General features: G+C 41.5%; 1 protein-coding gene across 2 annotated transcripts in view; it reads left to right on the forward strand.

The window, feature by feature from the left end:
• Positions 1-3,245: 3,245 nt before the first annotated feature.
• The window catches only part of bcl2b (BCL2 apoptosis regulator b), a 153,803-nt gene continuing 136,952 nt past the window's right edge, over positions 3,246-20,096 (forward strand). For both annotated transcript variants that reach the window (XM_073024388.1, XM_073024389.1), the window contains exon 1: positions 3,246-5,195. In XM_073024388.1, the coding sequence (XP_072880489.1) occupies positions 4,725-5,195 (471 nt within the window). In that variant the 5' untranslated portion in view covers positions 3,246-4,724. The remainder of the gene's footprint in view (positions 5,196-20,096) is intronic.

Below are 20,096 nucleotides of genomic sequence, written 5' to 3' on the forward strand. Positions count from 1 at the left end.
TGCGTATGCATTAGCCTCCCCACATTAAAGTCACACACAGGCATTCTCCATTTATGTGGACCCTAGACTAGCTGCGAAAGCCACCCGAAGACCTACCGATAGGCAACCCCTTATGAGAACATCATACGGGGCTTGATTGTTCGCACTACTATTACTCTGTCTAGTCCCATTGACCTGCACCTGGACTATAGCTCTCTATACGCCTCCCATCCATGTATTTATATTTAAAAAAATTCTCTTAAATGCTGAGATCAAACCCACAACCTGTAGAATAGTGTGCAAGCTCCATGCTGACCTCAACATCATAACCCATGGAACCCAAGTTCTCAATCCCAGGACACTGACTAAGGATAGCAATGTCCACCCCTTACCCTAAGACATATCACTCAGTGGCCACTTTATTAGATACGCCTGCACACCTTCTCATTAATGCATATATCTAGTCAACCAATCAGGTGGCAGCAACTCAAGGCATGCAGACATAATCAAGAGGTCCAGTTGTTGTTCAGACTGAACATCAGAATGGGGAAGAAATGTGATCTCAGTAACTCTGACAGTGGAATGACCACTGGTGCTAGACAGGGTGGCTCGATTATTTTAGAAACTGCTGATCTCCTGGGAGTTTCACATAGGTGTCTCTAGAGTTTACAGAGGAAAGTGCAAAATAAACACAAAACATTAAAAAAAAACACCCAGTGAGCAGTCTATGGGTGAAAACACTTTGTTAATTAGAGAGGCCAGAGGAGAATGGCCAGAGTGGACCGAGCTGACGGGACGACAGTAACTCAAGAAACCATGGGTTGCAACAGTGCTGTGCAGAAGAGTATCTATGAATGCACAGCATGTCAGAGTTGAAGTGGATGGGCTACAACAGCAGAAGCTCACACCAGATTTAGTTAAGTGGCCACGGAGTCTATATTAGATGCTGAATATGAAAATTAATTGCAAGTTCATAAATATTAGAAAGTATGATGCAAGTTTCATGTACAAATACACTACTGTACAAAAGTTTTATATATATATATATATATATATATTAGTTAGGGTGCCTATGCACAGGACTGTATTTCTCAACGTGAAGCAGAGAGCGAGTGTGTAAATCTGGTGGGAGCAAAGGATGTTGGGGATGTCGAGGATGGAGCGCCACGGGAGGGGTGTGGGACAGGTGGCAGGAAAGGAGTGCGAGGGGGCTGCGGCACTGCCGGAGATCCACCTGTCTCTGAGACACCAGGCGAGGTCATTTGCTTCCAAATTGATCATTACAGACTGTCTCTCTGGTGCTTTCCGCTCTCTCCCCTCTCCCTTCCCCAATCATCATGAATCTTTGAATATATGCCTGCAGGCTTCTGCATCCCCTTCCTGGCGGTAGAAACAAGAAGAGAGCACGTGCCGGGTGACGGGGTTCCTCCGTGACGGATGCTGCCTTTTTGAGGCATCTCTGAAGATATCCCTGACGCTGGGGCGGCTAGTGCCCCCGATGGAGTCGACTGCAGCCTGTCCCGATCCCGTACAGCGGCCCCGCCATACCGGATGGTGATGCAGCCAGTTAGAATGGCCTCCACTGTAGAAATTCGCGAGGCTCTTTGGCTTACTGTTATTGTCACAATGTACTGGAAGTAGAGCGAGAATTTTCTGCAACAGATTTGATTCACAGAGATAATTTCATCGCATCAGTGTATCGATGCTGGACACGGGAAAACAATAACAGAATGAAGAATAAACCCATTGCGGTTACAGGGATAGTGAAGCACAGACCGACAATAAGATGCGACGCATAACAAGGTAGACTGGGACGTCAAGATCCCAAGCTATCTCTAGGGAACCATTCAATAGTCATAACAGTGGGATCGAAGCTTTCCTTAAATCTGGTGGGGGGGGGGGGTACGCTTGCGGGCTTTTCTATCTTCTGCTAATGCCAATCTTAATTGCTAGCCTTTCGATTGTTAACTTACATCATATCATCGCGCTTTCTACGCTTTTTGCTAAATTCCTGCCCTCACGAAAATGTGTAATATTCTCACAAACCGGTGAGAAATCCTGTCCACGGAATGATCCTGGCGACCTCGGGATGCACATTCGACAGAAGCCCATGGGCGCTCCTGTCTACGTATGGCAGCTCCCCCCTCCCCCCGTTCCACCTGCGGAATACTAGCCCACAGGTCCCACACCGGGTTCAACATCGTAACCCGCAGGGACCCAAGTGGGAAGGAAGGCTTCTCAGTCCCAGGAGCCTGCCTGAAGAAGAGGAATCTCCATCCCCTACCCTAAAGCATACAACTTTAGGGTTTCGAGAGGGAACAAAATCAACAAAATGAGTTTCGAGGGGGAAGGAATGATCGGGGCAGGGATGCTGATAAAATTCAGTTATTTTTTTAAAAAACCCATGCATTCCGCTTTATATACGCTCGATTTTAACTTATTTTAGAAATCAATTGAAAAGGTAATTTCGGGAACAGTTGGGATCGGAATTGAGTTTAGGACGTTTAAGATTGGAGCACCTCGAGTCGACAGAGGAAGCAACTACACTTGCGTATTTTCATGGCAAACGCGGTTACCAAACATTTAAAATAGAAAATGGCAAGAATATCGCGACAAGAGAATCAAAGGTTTTGTCGACAGCATGGTGCATTTTTAAACAAGATACAGACTCGAAATAAAACTGTCAGCTACGTTCATGTCTTGTGTCCATTGCGCTTAATCGTTTTCTCCTTAAGTGCAGTCCACTTGCCAGACTGGAGATGGACAAAAACAATGTCAAAGGTCGTTCCTGGATTTACTTGGTTGCGGCATTTCCCTCTCCCGCTGATGAGCGAGTCTTGTGTGTGACATTATTCCTCTGAAATTCAGAAAACCATAAGACACTGGAGCGGAATTAGGCCATTCGGCCCATCGAGCGTCTGCTCCGCCACTCCTTCACCCCTCTCGGCCCTATCCCGCCCCAGTCTTCTCCCCGTCAACTTCGACGCACTCACTAGTCGAGAACCTATCAACCTCCGCTTTAAATACACCCAAAGTCCTGGTCTGCGGCAACGAATTCCAAAGATCTACCACGCTCCAAGCTAACGAAAATCCCCCCGAAAATAAAGAAATTATCCGGATCTTGTGCAAGAATGCTATGTCAAAATAAGAGGCTGATGACAGTTGTAGAATGAAACCCTCTGGGTTCAGATGACAGTCGGGGACCACACAATTCGTTAATATTAACGAAATCAGTTAATTTAATAAGGCAATTCTGTTCACGCCCACAGATAATAAACTTTAGGAACCGCATTACACTTCGGGCAATAACAACCGGTGAAACGGAGCTAAATCTTTACACATACAGATTGCTTTGAACATTTTGGTACTAATTCAGATAGCCTTACGACGTCTTGTTTCCAGGAGAAAAAGTCAACTTTTCTTTTCCTGAATTGAGAGAATTTACTGACAAATTTCATGCCTCCCACCCACCACCCCGGACATTTCCTTTTAGAACAGCGCCCTTGCATCGAATGTGCCTGGAATGAAGAGTTGTGTGTGAACTGCTTGTCCACATACTTCCTTAAACTCTGCTGCCCGCCGAATTAAGTGGAGGATTCGTAAGTGGCACACTCGTCTTCTACCATACTCGGCGGACCTCCACTACCGAGGGTCACAAGTTCCTCACTGGATTGGCCGGCCTCGAGCAATAGAGTCGCGGCGGCCATGCACTGGCGCCTCCCATTCTCTCATCAAGATTTTTACTGAATGAACAACGCGGTGACGTGCAGGAAATTGCGTGTCTTCTGGAGAAGTAAATGAGATGAAGAGGTAGGAAAATAAGAGAAAGTGGTGACTGGTGCTGAGCGGGGCGAAGCGATGGCGATCCAGCTTTGGAAGTGACTGCAGTCTGCAGGATCCCCCTTTCCTTTGCGCAGCGCCTAGCAACGCCTTGGAGGGCGGTGTGTCCGAGCGTTTGCACGGGGGTATCTAGGAAGCGGAAAACCAGGGGGGAGGGGAGAGGAGAGCCCGAGGTCCCCTTCTGTGGATTTGGCGGCATTTTGCAAACGGTAGCCCTGGTAATCACTTCGAGGGGACGAGAAGTGTGTGTGTGTGTGTGTGTTAACTCCGGCCCCCGCGCCCCAGCTGGCCGCTGCCTATTCTTCCCCAGCCCGGGGACTCTAGTCCACTGCAACCTTGCGAAGCAGTGCGGTTACAATCCGCCAGGAAAACCCCGGTTCAACGAGAGACGGAGAGAGAGGAAAAAGTTAATTCCTCTTTCCTTCAGCGGAAGGCGCAGAAATTCTCCACCGCCACTTCTGCCCAATCGGAAAACTTCAGGCTGTAATCGAAGTTAGGATCAGACACAGTTTGAGAAAGTTTAAAAAAATATAAAGAGCAACTCGCGGCGAGCCGAGGGCGGAACTTTCCCCTGGCGGTAAGGAGGGAGGCGGATTAAAACCAGCACTTTCAGGAGCAGTTGGAGCAACAGCGGAGTTTATTTGGAAAAAAACTGAAGAAACCCCCTTCGTTGATGAAGAGCATGCTTGGGGGAATACAAACACATTTAAATAAGGTCTGAGGAGGCGGAGAACAGCCGATTGATATCCCAGAGTCTGGGGAAAACACCTCTCTTTGCAGGAGAGGGGTCTGAAAGGTGTTTTCCGAGGATGTGCAGTGGTTGGTTCTGAATTCCGATTTTGTATATTGGATTTTGATCGGCAGCGGCGCCTCTCCACCCCGGACCCTTTTTCCCAGACCGAAAAATGTCATACAGCAGCCGAGACCTGGTGTGCCACTACCTGTACTACCGGCTATCCCGGCATGGCTACGTGTGGGAGGAACCGCCGGACACCGCCGACGGCAGCCAGACCGTGCGCAGCGGGTCCCTTCGCTCTCCCGCTCACGCTGCCGCCGCCGAGAAGGCGCACCGCGTCCTGCGGGAGGTGGGCGACAGCTTCGAGCGCCAGTACCAGCAGGAGTTCGCTGACATTGCGCTGCAGATGCGCTTCGAGCCCGACACCGCCCGCCGCCGCTTCGAGGCGGTGGCCGAGGAGCTATTCCGCGACGGGGTCAACTGGGGCCGAGTGGTGGCTTTCTTCGTGTTCGGGGGCACCTTGTGTGTGGAGAGCATCAAGAGGAGGGACATGGCGTCGCTGGTCGACAGCATAGCCGCCTGGATGACCGCTTACCTTGACGGCAGCCTCACCGATTGGATCCGCGCCAATGGAGACTGGGTAGGTGAGAGTGAGTGAGCGGGAACTCTTGTGTCTGCTAAACCGGACACCCACCTGTCTGCCACATTTCCCCTCCGGTGGTATCTGCTGGTCACCTCTGCCCACCTCTTCGCACTATCCACCTACCTATCTGCACAGTGACATATTCATTAGATTTCCCCCCCCCCCTCCTGCCCACTTATGTCCGCTGCACACCCACCTTCCACCCGTGCGTGCCCTTTTCATTCAGTGCCTGCCGGTCCCTTCAGGTTTTCTGTCCACCCACATGCAATACCTGTGCGGAGTGGGCGGGGGGCTGCGGAGGGCGAAGGGGTGGTAAGCGCTCTGTAAGTCGCATTACTGTTTTGATTCACATTCTTGCATATTATTGTGCTGCCAATTTTTTTTTCCGAGGATGGTAAATAAACTTATTTATAGAGCACTTTTCATACAGACGATAGAGTTCAAAGTGCGTTACAATGGGATAAAGTGCAACCATGAAAATAAAAATAAACATGAAGGTAAAAGACAAAAATATGTTAGTTAAAAGCAACGTTAATAGGTGTTGAGTAGTCTGTGGATCGGTACTTCTCTTTTTGATTCATTCTCTTCATTTTATTTCCTTGTAAAAATGCTTACAAGACATGGAATACGTTTCTATTTGAACAACGCTTCCTCTCCTATTTACATTAATAGATTTTGGGTGTGTATTTATAGATCTTTGTGTACCTCTGAAAGGCAACAGCAGTAGTAGATAACATCATTCTGTACTGCACAAACAGTTGCTGTGATAGCTTCATTCATTAGTGATACAGCTCGGTCTTCTCTTGAATGTGGTCAGCTAGATGTGATGTAACAGAAATTGACAGCAATTTCAATCCAAGAATCTTTCTCGGATTTAAGCAATCACTACACGTAACACTTTTTTTTTGCTTCTCATGGTCAACTGCACTTTTGACAACATTGTTCTAATAAATTCTCTAGGTGATCTTTCTCTAATAAAAATGTGTCTTTAAAGTTTATCAGTTAAAAATTGTGAACTAACACAAGAGTTTCTCACATCAATTTAATTGCTTCTAATTACTGTTAAGCCGGCATCATGCCTGCTCACTGCGCTGTTCAACAACATCTGTCCTTTTGGGGATTATTATTTTTCCAACCCACCACCCACTATCTCTTGTATGGGTCTTTGGTTCCCGCCTCCTTGCATCAAGACGTCTGTCTACCATAGACCCTTCTATGTAAAATCTTGTTTATTTGTTATCCTCTAATATAGTGTGCTGCCCATTCAATGTAAAATCTCAATGAGTTAATCTGCCTTTGTTGTGGCACATCAGAATCGGATTTATTCTTATTGTCCTGAAATCTGTTGGACGTAGCATATATAATTTCAATTTAGAGCTAATTCTTAATTGAACAACTTCTGATTCAATTATGCAGCAAAACAGCTTGAAATACTGATCTAAATATTGATATGATTGTGAGCACCTTCAATATTTCATTATTATTGGGCTCCAGTTTGAGTGACTAATTGGATGTGTATATGGTAGATTAAAATCTGAAGGACTTGGATTTCATTTGCACCATTAATGGACATGGGTAGCTAAATTTCTCTTTATTGTAGTGATAACTGGAGCTGTGCCTTTCTTCTGAGAATTTTCCTTCCAAGCTAACAGTCCATTGGTATTCAAAGTTTCAAAGTAAATATATTATCAAAGTACATGTATGTCGCCACCTACAACCCCAAGATTTGTTTTCTTGCAGACATTCACAGTAAGTGCAAAGAAACACAATAGAATCAAAGAAAAAAGCTGCACACAAAGAGACAGTCAACCAATGTGTAAAAGACTTCAAACTGTGCAAATACAAAAAGAAAAGAAAAACAAAATAATAGATATCAAGAACATGAGATGGAAAGTCCTTGAAAGTATGCCCATACGCTGTGGGAACAGTTCAATGTTGGGGTGAGTGAAGTTATCCCTCTGGTTCAAGAGCCCGATGGTTGGGGGGTAATAACTGTTCCTGAATCTGGTGGTGTGCCTCCTGAGGTTTGTACCTTCTTTCTGACAGCAGCAGTGAGAAGAGAGCATGAACTGGGTGGTGGGGGATCCCTGACGATGGATGCTGCTTTCCTGAGACAGTGCTCCATGTAGATGTGCCCAGTGGTGGGGAGGGCTTTACTCATTACGTGCTGGGCTTTGTCCACTACTTATTGTAGGAATTTCCATTCAAGTGCATTGGTGTTTCCATACCAGGCTGTGATACAATCAGTCAATATACTCTGCACCACACTTCTATAGAAGTTTATCAAAGTTTTAGGTGACATCCCAAATTAGTTTATTATTGTCACATGTACAAAGATACAGTGAAAAGTGTGTCTTGCCTACTACTCATACAGTTCAAATGATTTGCATTGACCTAGAACAAGGTGAAACAGTAACAATGCAGAATTGCATGAAAAACCTCAGCAACACATGGTTGCAGGTAAACAATACAGTGCAAAATCTTGACGAGGTAGATTATGAGGCCAAGAATCAAATCATTATGCAGAACATTGAGCTCGACAAGAGGTTCCCAACCTTTCCTGTGCCATGGACCAATGCCATTAAGCAAGGGGCCTGTGGACCCCAGGTTGGGAACATCTGAGCTTGAATAAGGTAAAACAATAGAAAGAGCCACTTGGTATGCCAATTGCCATTTCCTCATTTCTCTTTTAGACATATGGGTTGAACACCTTTATTATTCTTGTAGTTTCTTTGTGTGTTGACCTGTATGATAATTATCTGAAGGAACCATGATGAAAGCATTCTCAGGTGCATGGCACAGACTCCATGTGAGGACAAAGGCTTTTACCATTCGTTTTGTTTCCAGTCAGCCAATGCTGTAACATTGTTTTGCATTGTGTGTATTCTGCCTTTTATTGAAATATATGCACAAAAGTGATCATTAAACTATATCCATAACATAAAGTTAAGCAGGCACCTATAAAATATGCACTCAGTAGCCACTTTATCAGGTGCATCCACCACCTGAGAGTGGCCACTGAGAGCACGTTAGTGGCCTTCTGATGCTGTAGCTTATCCACTTCAAGGTTTGCCTGGGAGTTGCTATCAGTTTGAACTAGTCTGGCCATTCTCCTCTGACCTGTCATTAACAAGCCAAGTTCTCCCACAGAACTGCTGCTCTCTGGATGTCTTTTGTTTCTGGCACCATTCTCTGCAAACTCTGCATGAAAATCCCAGGGGATCAGCAGTTTCTGAGATGGACAGACTATCCTGTCTGGCACCAATGATAATTCCACAGTCAAAATCACTTGGAGAACATTTCTTCCCCCTTTTTTGATGTTTGGTCTAAACGACAACCAAACCTCTTGACCATGTTGGCATGCTTTTGTGCATTGAGTTGCTGTCATATGATTGGCTGATTGGATGTGTGCATTAGTGAGCAAGTGTACAGGTGTATCTAGTAAAGTGACACTGAGTGTACAGTGACATTTTGTGGTAGGGTGGAAGGAAATGTTCTGGAGAGAGGAATATGGAAGGAAAATTGGTATAAACGTTTACAGACTGAACCTGCAGAGGTGAAGATGAATTTCTTTAGTCAGAAAATCTGTGGAACTCATTGGCACATAGGCCTGTGGAGGCCAACTCATGGGTATATTTAAAGGTTGATAGGTTTTTGATTAGTCAGGGTGTGAAAAAGTTACAGGGAGAGGGTAGAAAAATGGAATTATGAGGGGAAATAAATCAGCCATGATGGATGGCGGAGCAGACTCAATGAGCCAAATGGCTTAATTCTGCTACTATATCTTGTGGTCAGGATGAACCCTGTTGGAATCTTGGCTTTCCTTTTTAACTTGCCATGCTACCAACCCCTAACTCAGAGATACTGTAGGTGGCAAATCTTTATTGATTCAAGATTTAATCAGGACATTAAGGGTTATCTGCATTAATACTCTCTCCCTCTACGTGCCTTTTCAAATCTGACTGATGAGACAAGAAAATCTGGGTGAGTTAAATTTGCTTTCCCCTGGGAAAGAAAAGGGTGAATTTTGAATGAATGTTTTTAAAGTTTGGATTGAGAATAATGTTCCTTTTCATACATGGACCGACTACAGTGGTCTTAAGTTTAAAATCCATTTACAAAGGACTTGAGATAGCTTTTCCCTCAGTTCATGTCAGGATTAAAGTTCAAAGTAAATTTATTATCAAAGTGCATATATGCCACCATATACAACCCTGTGGTTTATTTTCTTGTGGGTATTCCAGCAAATCCAAAGACCATCATAGAATTGTTGAAAGACAGCACCCAACAGGGCAGACATACAACCAATGTGCAAAAGGTAATAAGCTGTGTAAGTACAAAGGAGAAAAAAAAAGGCAATAATAAATAAATAATAAATATCTAGAGCATGAGACGAAGAATCCTTGAAAATGAGTGCACGACTTGTGGGAACAGTTCAGTGATGGGGCTAGTGAAGTTGAATGAAGTTATCCCTGCTGGATCAAGAGTCTGTTGGTTGAAGTGTAATAACTGTTCCTGAGCCTGGTGATGTGAGTCCTGAGGCTCCTGTACCACCTTCCTGATGGCAGCAGCGAGAAGAGAGCATGACCCAGGTGGTGAGTGTCCCTGATGATGAATGCTGTTTAAAGGGTTAATGAATGAGAAGCTTTTGATGGCTCTGGACTTATTGTATGTTCTATATTCCATGTTTTTATTCTAGTCCTCTCTAAATGAATGTTACTTGCTGGAGTTTTGAAGAATATGGGATGAATCTCATTGAAACCTTTCAAATATTAAAAGGCCTAGATAGAGTGGACATGGAGAGGATGTTTCTTATAGTGGGGGAGTCTAGAACAATAGGGCACAGCCTCAGAATACACAGCCATTTCTTTAGAACAGAGATGAGGAGGAATTTCTTTAGCTGGAGAGTGAGGAGTCTGAAGATTTTTTGCTAGAGGCCAAGTCATTGGGTATCCTTAAGTGGTAGTTGATAGGTTCTTGATTAGTAAGGGAGTTAAAGGTTAGGTGGAGAGAACAGGAGAATGGGGTTGAGAGAGATAATAAATCAGACATTATGGGATGTCAGAGCACACTTGGTGGGCTAGATGGCCTAATTCTGCTTCTTTGTGTTATGGTCTTATGGATTTGGAGTGCTGTGTTGAGGATTCCATTAATAATTTTGAAATGTGGGTTGGGCATGTAATGGAAAATGACAAATTTGTAGGGCTATGATTAAAAAGTAGATTAAGTTGATTTACGTGCTCATCCTCTGGAGGAAAAATAGCGAGGACAGTCATCATGACAGGTCAAATGTCTTCCTTCTGTGTTGTTTCTAAGATTTCCACAATAGCTAGTATAATTCCATGTCACCATGGGGTTCCAAGTGTGGTGAGTTGGTACACAGATTTATAGCTTAAAGGGTTATCATAATTATGTACAGTAAAAAGGACTAATTAATTTGAGATTTTTGAATAATTAATTATTCTTTAAATATTCTTTTGATGTTTCCTTTAAATAGACTTTGAACGTATAACCTCAAATACTATTGAAAGAATGCAAATCTTCAGTCAATTTATCAATGAACTAGACTGAGTTAAATACACTTTGTTTATATGTCTACTTTTTTTCTTTGTATTTAATTCAAAAACATTACATCATTAAAAGCGAGGGATCAAAAAGCAATGCATCTGACAGAATAATAGAATTGATTTTTTGGCATGGGATAAAAGGAAAACATCTGCTAATGCCTCTTCCAATCCCAGCCAGCCATATAGGTACGTAATTACATGTAGTTTTCTTTAATTGACCAGATTAAATAACTCTTAGTCAACATAAAAAAAGAACAAGATGATGATTACAAATTCTTCTATTCAATTTGAATGCTTTTATGATCAAGTATTTAGCTAGGAAAATGCAGTTTGAGTTGTGCACAGGTACATATTTGTCTTGTAAACCATAGTGTTTAAGATCATTAGTGCTGGCACAATTGGTAAATTTAATTAAGCTTATAGCTTATTAATGGCCATTTCATAGCAGTTAATACTAAATCAAATATTAATGTTTCTATCAAAATTATTGTTATAGTTTTTAATATTTGGATAAAAGGTCAATAAAAGGACATTCATTTACAAACCTGTGGTTTGTAAATGTTGATATTTATTTGGTTATGCTCAAAATAGGATGTTAAAATATGAATTGACACTTGTGGTTTTTCCTTCAAAATAGTCAAAAACATAAGAAAAACAATAAATGGTTTACATTTTCTTAAAGATAATTCGAAGCCATTCGATACATCAAGGGCAAGAGGATAACTAGGGAGTGGGGATTGTCCTAAGTGACTGCTTTACATTGGTGTTGACCAAGGAGAAGAACGTGGAAGATGCTGAGATAGATTAGTATGGACTGTGCTAATATGCGAGGGCATTTTGAGATAAAGAACGAGGTACTGTTCGGTCTTTTAAATGTTAAAGTGGAGAGGTCCACAGGGGCCTGATGGGGTGGACCTCAGGTTATTAAGGAGGGCAATAGATGTGATTGCTGAGGTCTTGACCAAGACCTTTGTGTCCTCCAGCACAGGTGAAATCTGAGAGGACTGACCATAGCTAATGTTGTTACGTTGTTCAAAAAGAGGTGTAGAGATAATTCTGGACACTAGACCAGTGAGACTCGTGCCAGAAGCTTTTGGAGAGGAATCTTTGGGATGGGATTAATGAACATTTGGAAAACCATGGTCCTATTAAGGGCTGCCGGCATAACGTTGTGTGGGGAAGGTCATGTTTTATTCCAGGTGATGGAAGTTTATAGTAAGGCAAAGTCCCTCGTAGTTGGTTCATCTAGAAGTTTGAGATGAATGGGATCAAAGGTGACTTGGCTGTTTGGATTCAGAATTGGCCTGCCCATAGGAGATGGAGAATAGTGATTAGTGGGATTCATTTTGGCTGAAGTTCTGTGACTAGTTGTGTTCTACAGGGGTCTGCACTGTGACCTCTGCTGTTTGTTATATATAAAAATAACTTGAAGGAAATTGTGAATGGGTGGGTTATTAAGTTTGCAGATGATACAAAGATTGTTGCTGTTCTGGATAGTGTCAAAGTTTACTAAAGAATACAACAGGATATAGATCAGTTGCAGATATGGGCAGAGAAATGGCAGATGTTTATTTTTTACTTTCTAAGTATGAAGTGTTGTACTTGGGGAGATCAAATGTAAAGGGACAGTACACAGTTTATAACGGGAGCCTTAAGAGTATTCATGTACAGAGGGATCTTGGGGTCCAAGTCCATAACTCCCTGTAAGTGCCGACACAGGTTGATAGGGCGGTAAAGAAGGAATATGGCATGCTTGACTTTATTAGTTGAGGAATTGGTGAAGGGTCTCGAAATGTCAACAGCTTACTTCCCTCCAGTGATGTTTCCTGTCCTGCTGAGTTCTCCAGCATTTAGTGTGTGTTCCTCAAGATTTCCAGCAACTGCAGAATCCCTTGTGTCCAGCGCATCCAATCTCTCCTTGTAATTAAAGCCTTTTATTACAGGCATCATCCTGGTAACTCTCTTCTGCACTCCTTCCAGTATTTCTATAGTGTGATGGCCCGAACTACATACAGTATTTCAAGTGTGGCCTGACCAATATCTTGTACTTGGTGCTCTGGATGTTCCCTCTCCCCTTCTTTGTGTAACTAAGGTTAGAATTGTGCACAAGATGTTTTCTGGTATCCCAATCTAATTTTGAAATCAAGTCCACATAGATTGCTGCAGTTATTTACCAATACAGAGCAGTCAGCTGAATGCACATGTGAGAATGTGTAACTGAGACATCATGTTGCTATTATTTGGTCATACCCAATGGTTGGGTGATCACTGAAAAGGTAAACAGTATTGATTAATATAATGTAGCAATCTTCATTAAACAAGAACTTGTTTGCTTTCTTTGATATTTGCTAAGCACATATAATGAAAGGTTTTTGGTTTATTGGAGTGAGCTTTTGAATTAGAACATTTGAGGATGAAAAGCATTTTAGAAGAATTGGTGTGAAGAAATTTATCACTTTTATTTTCTTGGCTTGTGTTGATAACCATAATCTTTAATCAGCAACAAATACATTTGCAAAATGTGTGATCCCTGCTAAAATGTAGGCGGTACGTGAAATTTAAGCTCTTGTATGTTGCTTGGCTAAATGCGGATTCCAGGGCAGATTTCTGCATTCAAGGGCATGTTGAATGTGAGTGACGGGAAGGTAGAGTGAAAATTGTCTTTTTTCTGAGATTCTGCAGGAACTAACCATTGAACGTTACTGCATTTGCTTTGATCACATTATATCTGTGGCTTTGCCATAGCGCAAATATAGTAATGATCTTCATTGATGGCCTTGAGTTGGATACAACTCTTTAATGATTTGAAATTGTGGGAATGAAGATCCCTTGAGTCATTTTTATGTCTTTCAATTGTGTTTGGAGGACGAGTTGCCTTTGCGCCATGAAATGCATTTGTGTGTCACAACCTGGTTGGTGCCAGTGTTATTGAATGAACTTCATGCGGGCTTTTGCAACCCTAGATCAACGCCATTTTTACCTCCAACCTTGTTATGGTTCACTTTTTCTTTTAAGGTTGTGGTGTGTAACTCGTAGCCTTCTAATCCTTAAAGTCAAACAGCTGGCAGATGTTTAACTCTGAAACAATAATGCTAGAAATATCCACACGTTGCTTGACCTTTGGAATGAAAACAATAACTGCTTTTGACTGAGAACCCTTGATTGGTCCACTGGTTGACCGGTTGGGCGGTTGACCAGTTGGGTTATTACCTTGTTTATTTATTGAGGTACTGTGCAGAATTGGCACATTAACCCTTTGAGCCACGTCACCCAACAACCACTGATATAATCCTAGCCTAATCACAGGACAATATACAATGACCAATTAATCTTCCAAATGTAACGTCTTTGGACTGTGAGAGGAAACCAAAGTACCCAGAGGAAACCAATGTGGTTGCAGGGAGAACGTGCAAACTCCTTACATACAGCAGCAGGATCTTCACTCTGAAGCATGGACAATGTATTTTCTTTCCACAGATGCTGACTGACCTGCTGAGTGATTAGATATAGATTCAGATTATTTTATCACTTGTGTTTCTCCTACATTTTCTATTGTTAGTCCAGTTTCCTAATCTTGCATTTGATTTTTTTGATGATTGGATCTAGAAGCTAGTTTTAGTGAAAAACTTGATGCATTTTTTGCAGCTGCATAATTCCAAGATTTTAAGAAGCAAAATAATCTATGTTTAATACAGTATATTTAAACACAGTTTGCTAATTTAAGAGCCCATTTCATATTTTCTAACCAAGTAACTTGTGTTGGGGATGTTTTGATTTGATGCCAGATTAACCCAACTATTAAAACCTAGTACCATAGTCTGCACAGATTATTTTTTATTGTAGTTTGTAGAAAATTGTTGTGCCTGCACTGTACAACTGCCACAAAACAGCACATTTCATGAGGTTAAGTCAGTGACAATCTGATTATGATTCACCATGCTCAACAGAGATGGTTTGATGACAAAAAAAAGGTTCAGAGGAATTCTCAGATATGTTGTAACTGGTGGTCTTCTGATGTCTAACTCTCTTCAGCAGGCACATGGTCTAAACTAGGATGTTGATATTTTTAAAGATGCCCTATTTTTCAAAAAGAAAACTTAGCTACTTGGTTCTTAAAGATTCGAACAGACCAATTATCTGCATTGCGTTCCCATTGGACTTCTGCTATAAGTGTTAAATTCTTTGATTATACTTTATGAAATGTCTACATTCATTTACTTTATTTACAGTGAAAAGTCTATACGATGGGCTGCATAGTGATGTAGTGGTTAGCACAACGCTTTACAGTGCAGGTAACCCGGGTTCAAATCCCGCCGCTGCCCTTAAAGAGTTTGTATCTTCTCCCTGTGACCATGTGGGTTTCCTCTGGGTGCTCCTATTTCTTCCCATGGTCCAAAGACATGCCATTTGGTAGGTTGATTGGTCATTGTAAATTGTCCTGTGATCAGGCTAGGATAAAATTGTGGGTTTGCTGGGCTGTGCTGTATCTCAATAAATAATTAAATAGTTGGTGTCTTTATTGAACATACTTTAGTCTGTTGGTTTTTGATGTTCATTTATATTTAGAAATATATCCTCTTGGTTATAATTTCCACGTAATGGTGGAAATGGTCTTTCATCCATTAAGGTAATTTAATTTTGTTTTCCACAAGCATTAGATTCTGTCTCTGGCTGTTCATACCTAGCTGAAAAATAAACAAGTTGGCATGTAGTGGAACAAATAACTTTGTTATTGGGTGAAATGTCTTTTTTTTTTAAAAGAAGAAAAAGCGTCAGTGGTTTTGTGGAAAGGAGGAGTGAGGTGTGGAGGATGATATTAACTGTGCTGGTGGGAGGTTGCGCTTGTGGGGGTTGTGCCTGAGGGGGTTGATTCTGGTTTTGAGGGAGGATAAACAAAATGCTGTAGCTGTTGAAATGTACAGTTATTAGGAGTTCTAAAGCTATTGAAAATATCTTGGACCGTTCGTGCTGCTGTCACAGCCCTCTTCCTTGGTTCAACCGCCCACAAAACACCTCCATTTGATATGTGATTTTGTTTTTTTGCACTGTGAGGTCATATTTTTGGATGTGGTGCAGGGCACTGTGCCATGCGACCGTACTGACTAAAGTGTTTTTGTTTACTTTTTTTAATTACCGATTGCTGCTTTGATTGAGGCTGTTTTGGAGGTATTAGACAATAGCTAATGGATGCAAATAATTTTGCTGAAGAAACGCTATGTTTCAGAATGTGCTGGAAAAGTTGCAAAAGTCTGTTCAAAGAAAGCATTCAGAGAGAAAAAAAATCTGGAAGAAATCCAGAAGAGTTCACAGCTGCAGAATTACCGTAAAGTGTTTTGAATGCTGTGTTTTTCAGATGGAACTTTCCTAAGTTTCTGGTCAACATTACAGAATCTGACTTGACCTATCAATTTTTGGTCCCCTGGGGAATATTTTGGAGTGCCCTACACCGACCTTAGTTGCAGGTTGAGATGAGCAGTCAGGAGTCAAATGGACGAAGAGTAAAGTACAGCAACTTTAGACTTGCTGGCTTTGGGTTGAATCTCTCCATGAAACTTGTCAATTACCTAACAACCTCCTGAACTAATTAAGCAGTTGGCTCTAGTGAATGATTTATGCCTTGCACTTGTTGGGAGCACAGACAGCACCATGGTTACTCATGTCCAATGCTTTTCAATTCTTTATTCAGGATTTGTGGCCTTTCCGTTTTCCACTCTTGCGTCGAGTTTAGGTCCTAGCCTAAAGTTGAAATTTGGTCTGTGGAGCATAATTTCAAACATTTTTGGAAACTTGTATGCATTTTTATAATCAATTACAGCTTTTAAGTTTTATGTAGACTCTCGTTAATGGATTCATTCTATATGGCATACTTTTAAGACTTTTCTTGTGGGAAGCAATGTCGTAAACAAACTTGCAACAAATGAATTGAGATTTTTGCTAATTGAAAAAGGTTAGACTATTCTTTCCGTTGTAAAATTCTGCAGAGTATTAAAACTGAATTTAATGAAATTTGAACTGGAGACAACATGTCATGTTGATTTTTTTTTCCATATTGTGATTCATCAATCTTTGTGGTGTCACAAGTATAAACCTGTCACCAGATTTTCCTGAAGAAAATGCCTGTGCAATGCAGATCTGTTGTCTAGTGCACAGGCATTAGTAAAGTGGAAGAGATTACTTGTATGTCACCATTAGTTGCGTTACTGGAATGTTTCCATTGCTCTGAATCTGCAAGAAAATGGCAAACAAGATCCCCTTGTGATTTTCTCAGATGTGCTTTTGCACATTTCATTTTTCATTTAAATCTTTGACTGGACCATGTTTGGCAATAACAACTATCATAACTTTTAAACTATGCAACTGTTGTGGGCCAGTGATGGATCCTTGTTCAGTGATACTACTGTAGCTTCTCATTTTTTCTGACTACAAATTATTTAGGAGATTTTTAAAGGTAACCTTTCTGGTCAATGTAATTAATACACATAAAATTGTCTATTTAATCTTTCTTTTTCATTTCAGTCTTTTCCCCTCTTCTCAGCTCCTTCATTTTGTACCTAATTTTCCATTTAAATACAAGAGACGCAATTCAGTTCTAAGTATTTTAGCTGAATATAAAAGATGAAATTGTCAGGATGTGGTTGCCATAATCTTGGTCAGTGACCATTTAATAATTTGGCATTGGCTTGTGGTAGGTTTGTAAACTGTGAGGGCTTTGTATATATCTGTTACTAAATAGTCAACTGAGCATTTTTTTGTATGTTATGTTCTTGCTAATTTGGACGACAATAATTTTGGACGCAAGTGCTTACCAAATCAATGACAAGACTTTCTTTCTTTCACTGTTTCTCTTCATCCTTGCCCAAAGGGAGGTGGGTTTACAACAGAGTTCTCAATGCACTGCCTCCAGATTTGAACTACTGACTGGCTCAAAACCAGTTTTAAATCGTTAACTCTTCAATTCATTTTTATAACTTCTGGAGCTATTGATAATACAGGAAATGACTTGGGGGTTTTTCTTGAGCTGTGGAGTGTTTCTGTATTCTGTTGCAACAAATTTGAGGCTAATAATGGCTTTCCACTGATAGAGTCATAGAACTCTACAGCACAGAAACAGGCCCTTCAGCCCATCTAGTTTGTGCCAACTATTAATCTGCCTAGTCCCATTCATCTGCTCCCGGACCATAACTCTCCATATCTCTCCCTCCCATGTACTTATCTAAATTTCTCATGAATGTTGAAAGCAAACCTGCGTCCATCACTTCTGCTGGTAGATCATTTCACACTCTCACCACTCTGAGTGAAGAAGTTCCCCTTAAACATTTCACCTTTCACCCTTAACCCATGACCTCTATTTCTAGTCTCACTCAAACTCAGTGGAAAAAGCCTTCCAGCGTTTATCCTATCTATACCCCTCCTCCAAGGACATGATGATGTCACCCTTAAGTTGGAGGAGATGCACAAATATTACAATGAAGTATCAGAAATATGTCCCCCATCTTTTCTCGTATCCATACGTTCATGCCATAGTTTCCGCTTGCATTTGAGAGTGAATTTTGGTGAAAGACAGGCATAAGAGGAAGCCATCTGTATCTTGACTATTATTGCTTCATAGCCAGATCAGGATGCATCTGTTGCATGGAAGAAGGCTTGGGTATCTGCTTCCTCCTGTGATAATCTATGTGATAACTGTTATACCAGTTTGCAGCAAACACCTGCAATTTTATTTGAAATGTTGATACCACTAGAAGTGGAATTGATACAAAAATACCTGAGGATTTTCACTACATCTTGTCACTGATTAATTTTTGTAGTTTTAAATTAAGATTTATACTGTTCTTCAAATATTTGTCAAAGTCTTCCTGTTGGTCTGAGGCTAAGTGGCAACAAATTGCTGCTTATCCCTTTTTAAGCAATGCTCCAGTCTGCCAGTACTTTGCCTACAGCCAAGGAGGTTTTGAATGATTTTCTGAGTTCTTGCTCAGTAATACCCGGCACTTTTCACCTAAGGACCATGACTTAGCCATTTTAAGAGGCCTAGCTTCCTAATACTTCATTCAATCTCTTATTTTCCCTGTATCTTAAACACCTTATTAACTACAATGTATGTGTTGCCTCTCCTCATTTATCAATCAGGTGCCAAGGCCTCCACCTCTGGTGGGGGTTCAGGATTCACCTTCTCATCTCTGTTCTAACGGGCCTCCTCCTATCCTGAGGGTGTACCTCTGGTCCTGGAATTCCCCCAGTGTAGGTGTTCAGTGGCTTCCTCTCTGCTTTCGCTGCTGGCAGTCATGCAGATCCCAAGTGGAGACTCGGGAATGGCCGTCACACTCAGATGTAGGAGGACTCTTCACTTTCCATCACAGCTTTGTTTAACTAGTCCAGATTGTTAGCCCTGAGCTGGACAAAAGGATCTGGAGGAGCTCTTTGTCTGGCCTCTTCCCTTTGACTTATTTGCAACAGGTGACCCTACCAACCGCGAAAATGTAAAGCCCTGACTCCAGCCTCACCTCTGTGTCGTTTTGGCTCTGGAGAGGGTACAGAGGAGCTTCAGAAGTATGATCCTGGAATGAAAGCATTAGCCTATCAGCCTGTACTTGCTTGAGTTTAGAAGAATGAGAAAGATGTCATCGAAACATCAAATATTGAAAGGCTTGAATTGACTTGGTTTCCAAGTCATGTTTATGTCTTTTATATACAACACACACCTTGAAAGTTCATCCATAAACTGTGGATGATACTGTTTTCTTCATAAATTACAAAATAAATTGAGCTTATAATTGATAAATGCCTCATACCATCTTTATTTGATATGCCACTAATTGTGAACAAGTACATTTAGAGGTAAAGTACCGATATAACACTTGCAACAGAAACAGCAAAGACCAAAAGGTGATCAAGACTAATGAAGTTAGTCATGCAAGACAACATATTGAAGTGGGGCATTGTATGTATTTATTATGGCAAATATGTTATCTCAATAGAAATGTGTATACTGTCATACTTAAATCTTCTACATTACTATCACAGGGGACTGTTTCAAAGAAATAGTTTATCTATGAAAACTTGGAAGTTGAGAAACAGATTAACCAGGGGATCCATTCCAGATCAGATAGGGATTCTGCTCATTGGTTTTGAGATCTATTCCAGGTCATGTAGAAATTCTGTTCCTTGGCTTTGAGACCAGAGAGATAGGGTGTGCACCAACTATCGTGAAAGCAAGAACCTTGGATCACTTAAAGGAGCAGCTGAAGACAAAAGGAGTATGTTAGGGCCTTGTTTTGTAGTGGTGTTTCTAATCGGGTCACTGATTGTGTAAAGGGATTGTGTATACTCT

This window comes from Hemitrygon akajei, chromosome 20 (assembly GCF_048418815.1).
Source record: "Hemitrygon akajei chromosome 20, sHemAka1.3, whole genome shotgun sequence".
Taxonomy (NCBI): Eukaryota; Metazoa; Chordata; class Chondrichthyes; order Myliobatiformes; family Dasyatidae; genus Hemitrygon; species Hemitrygon akajei.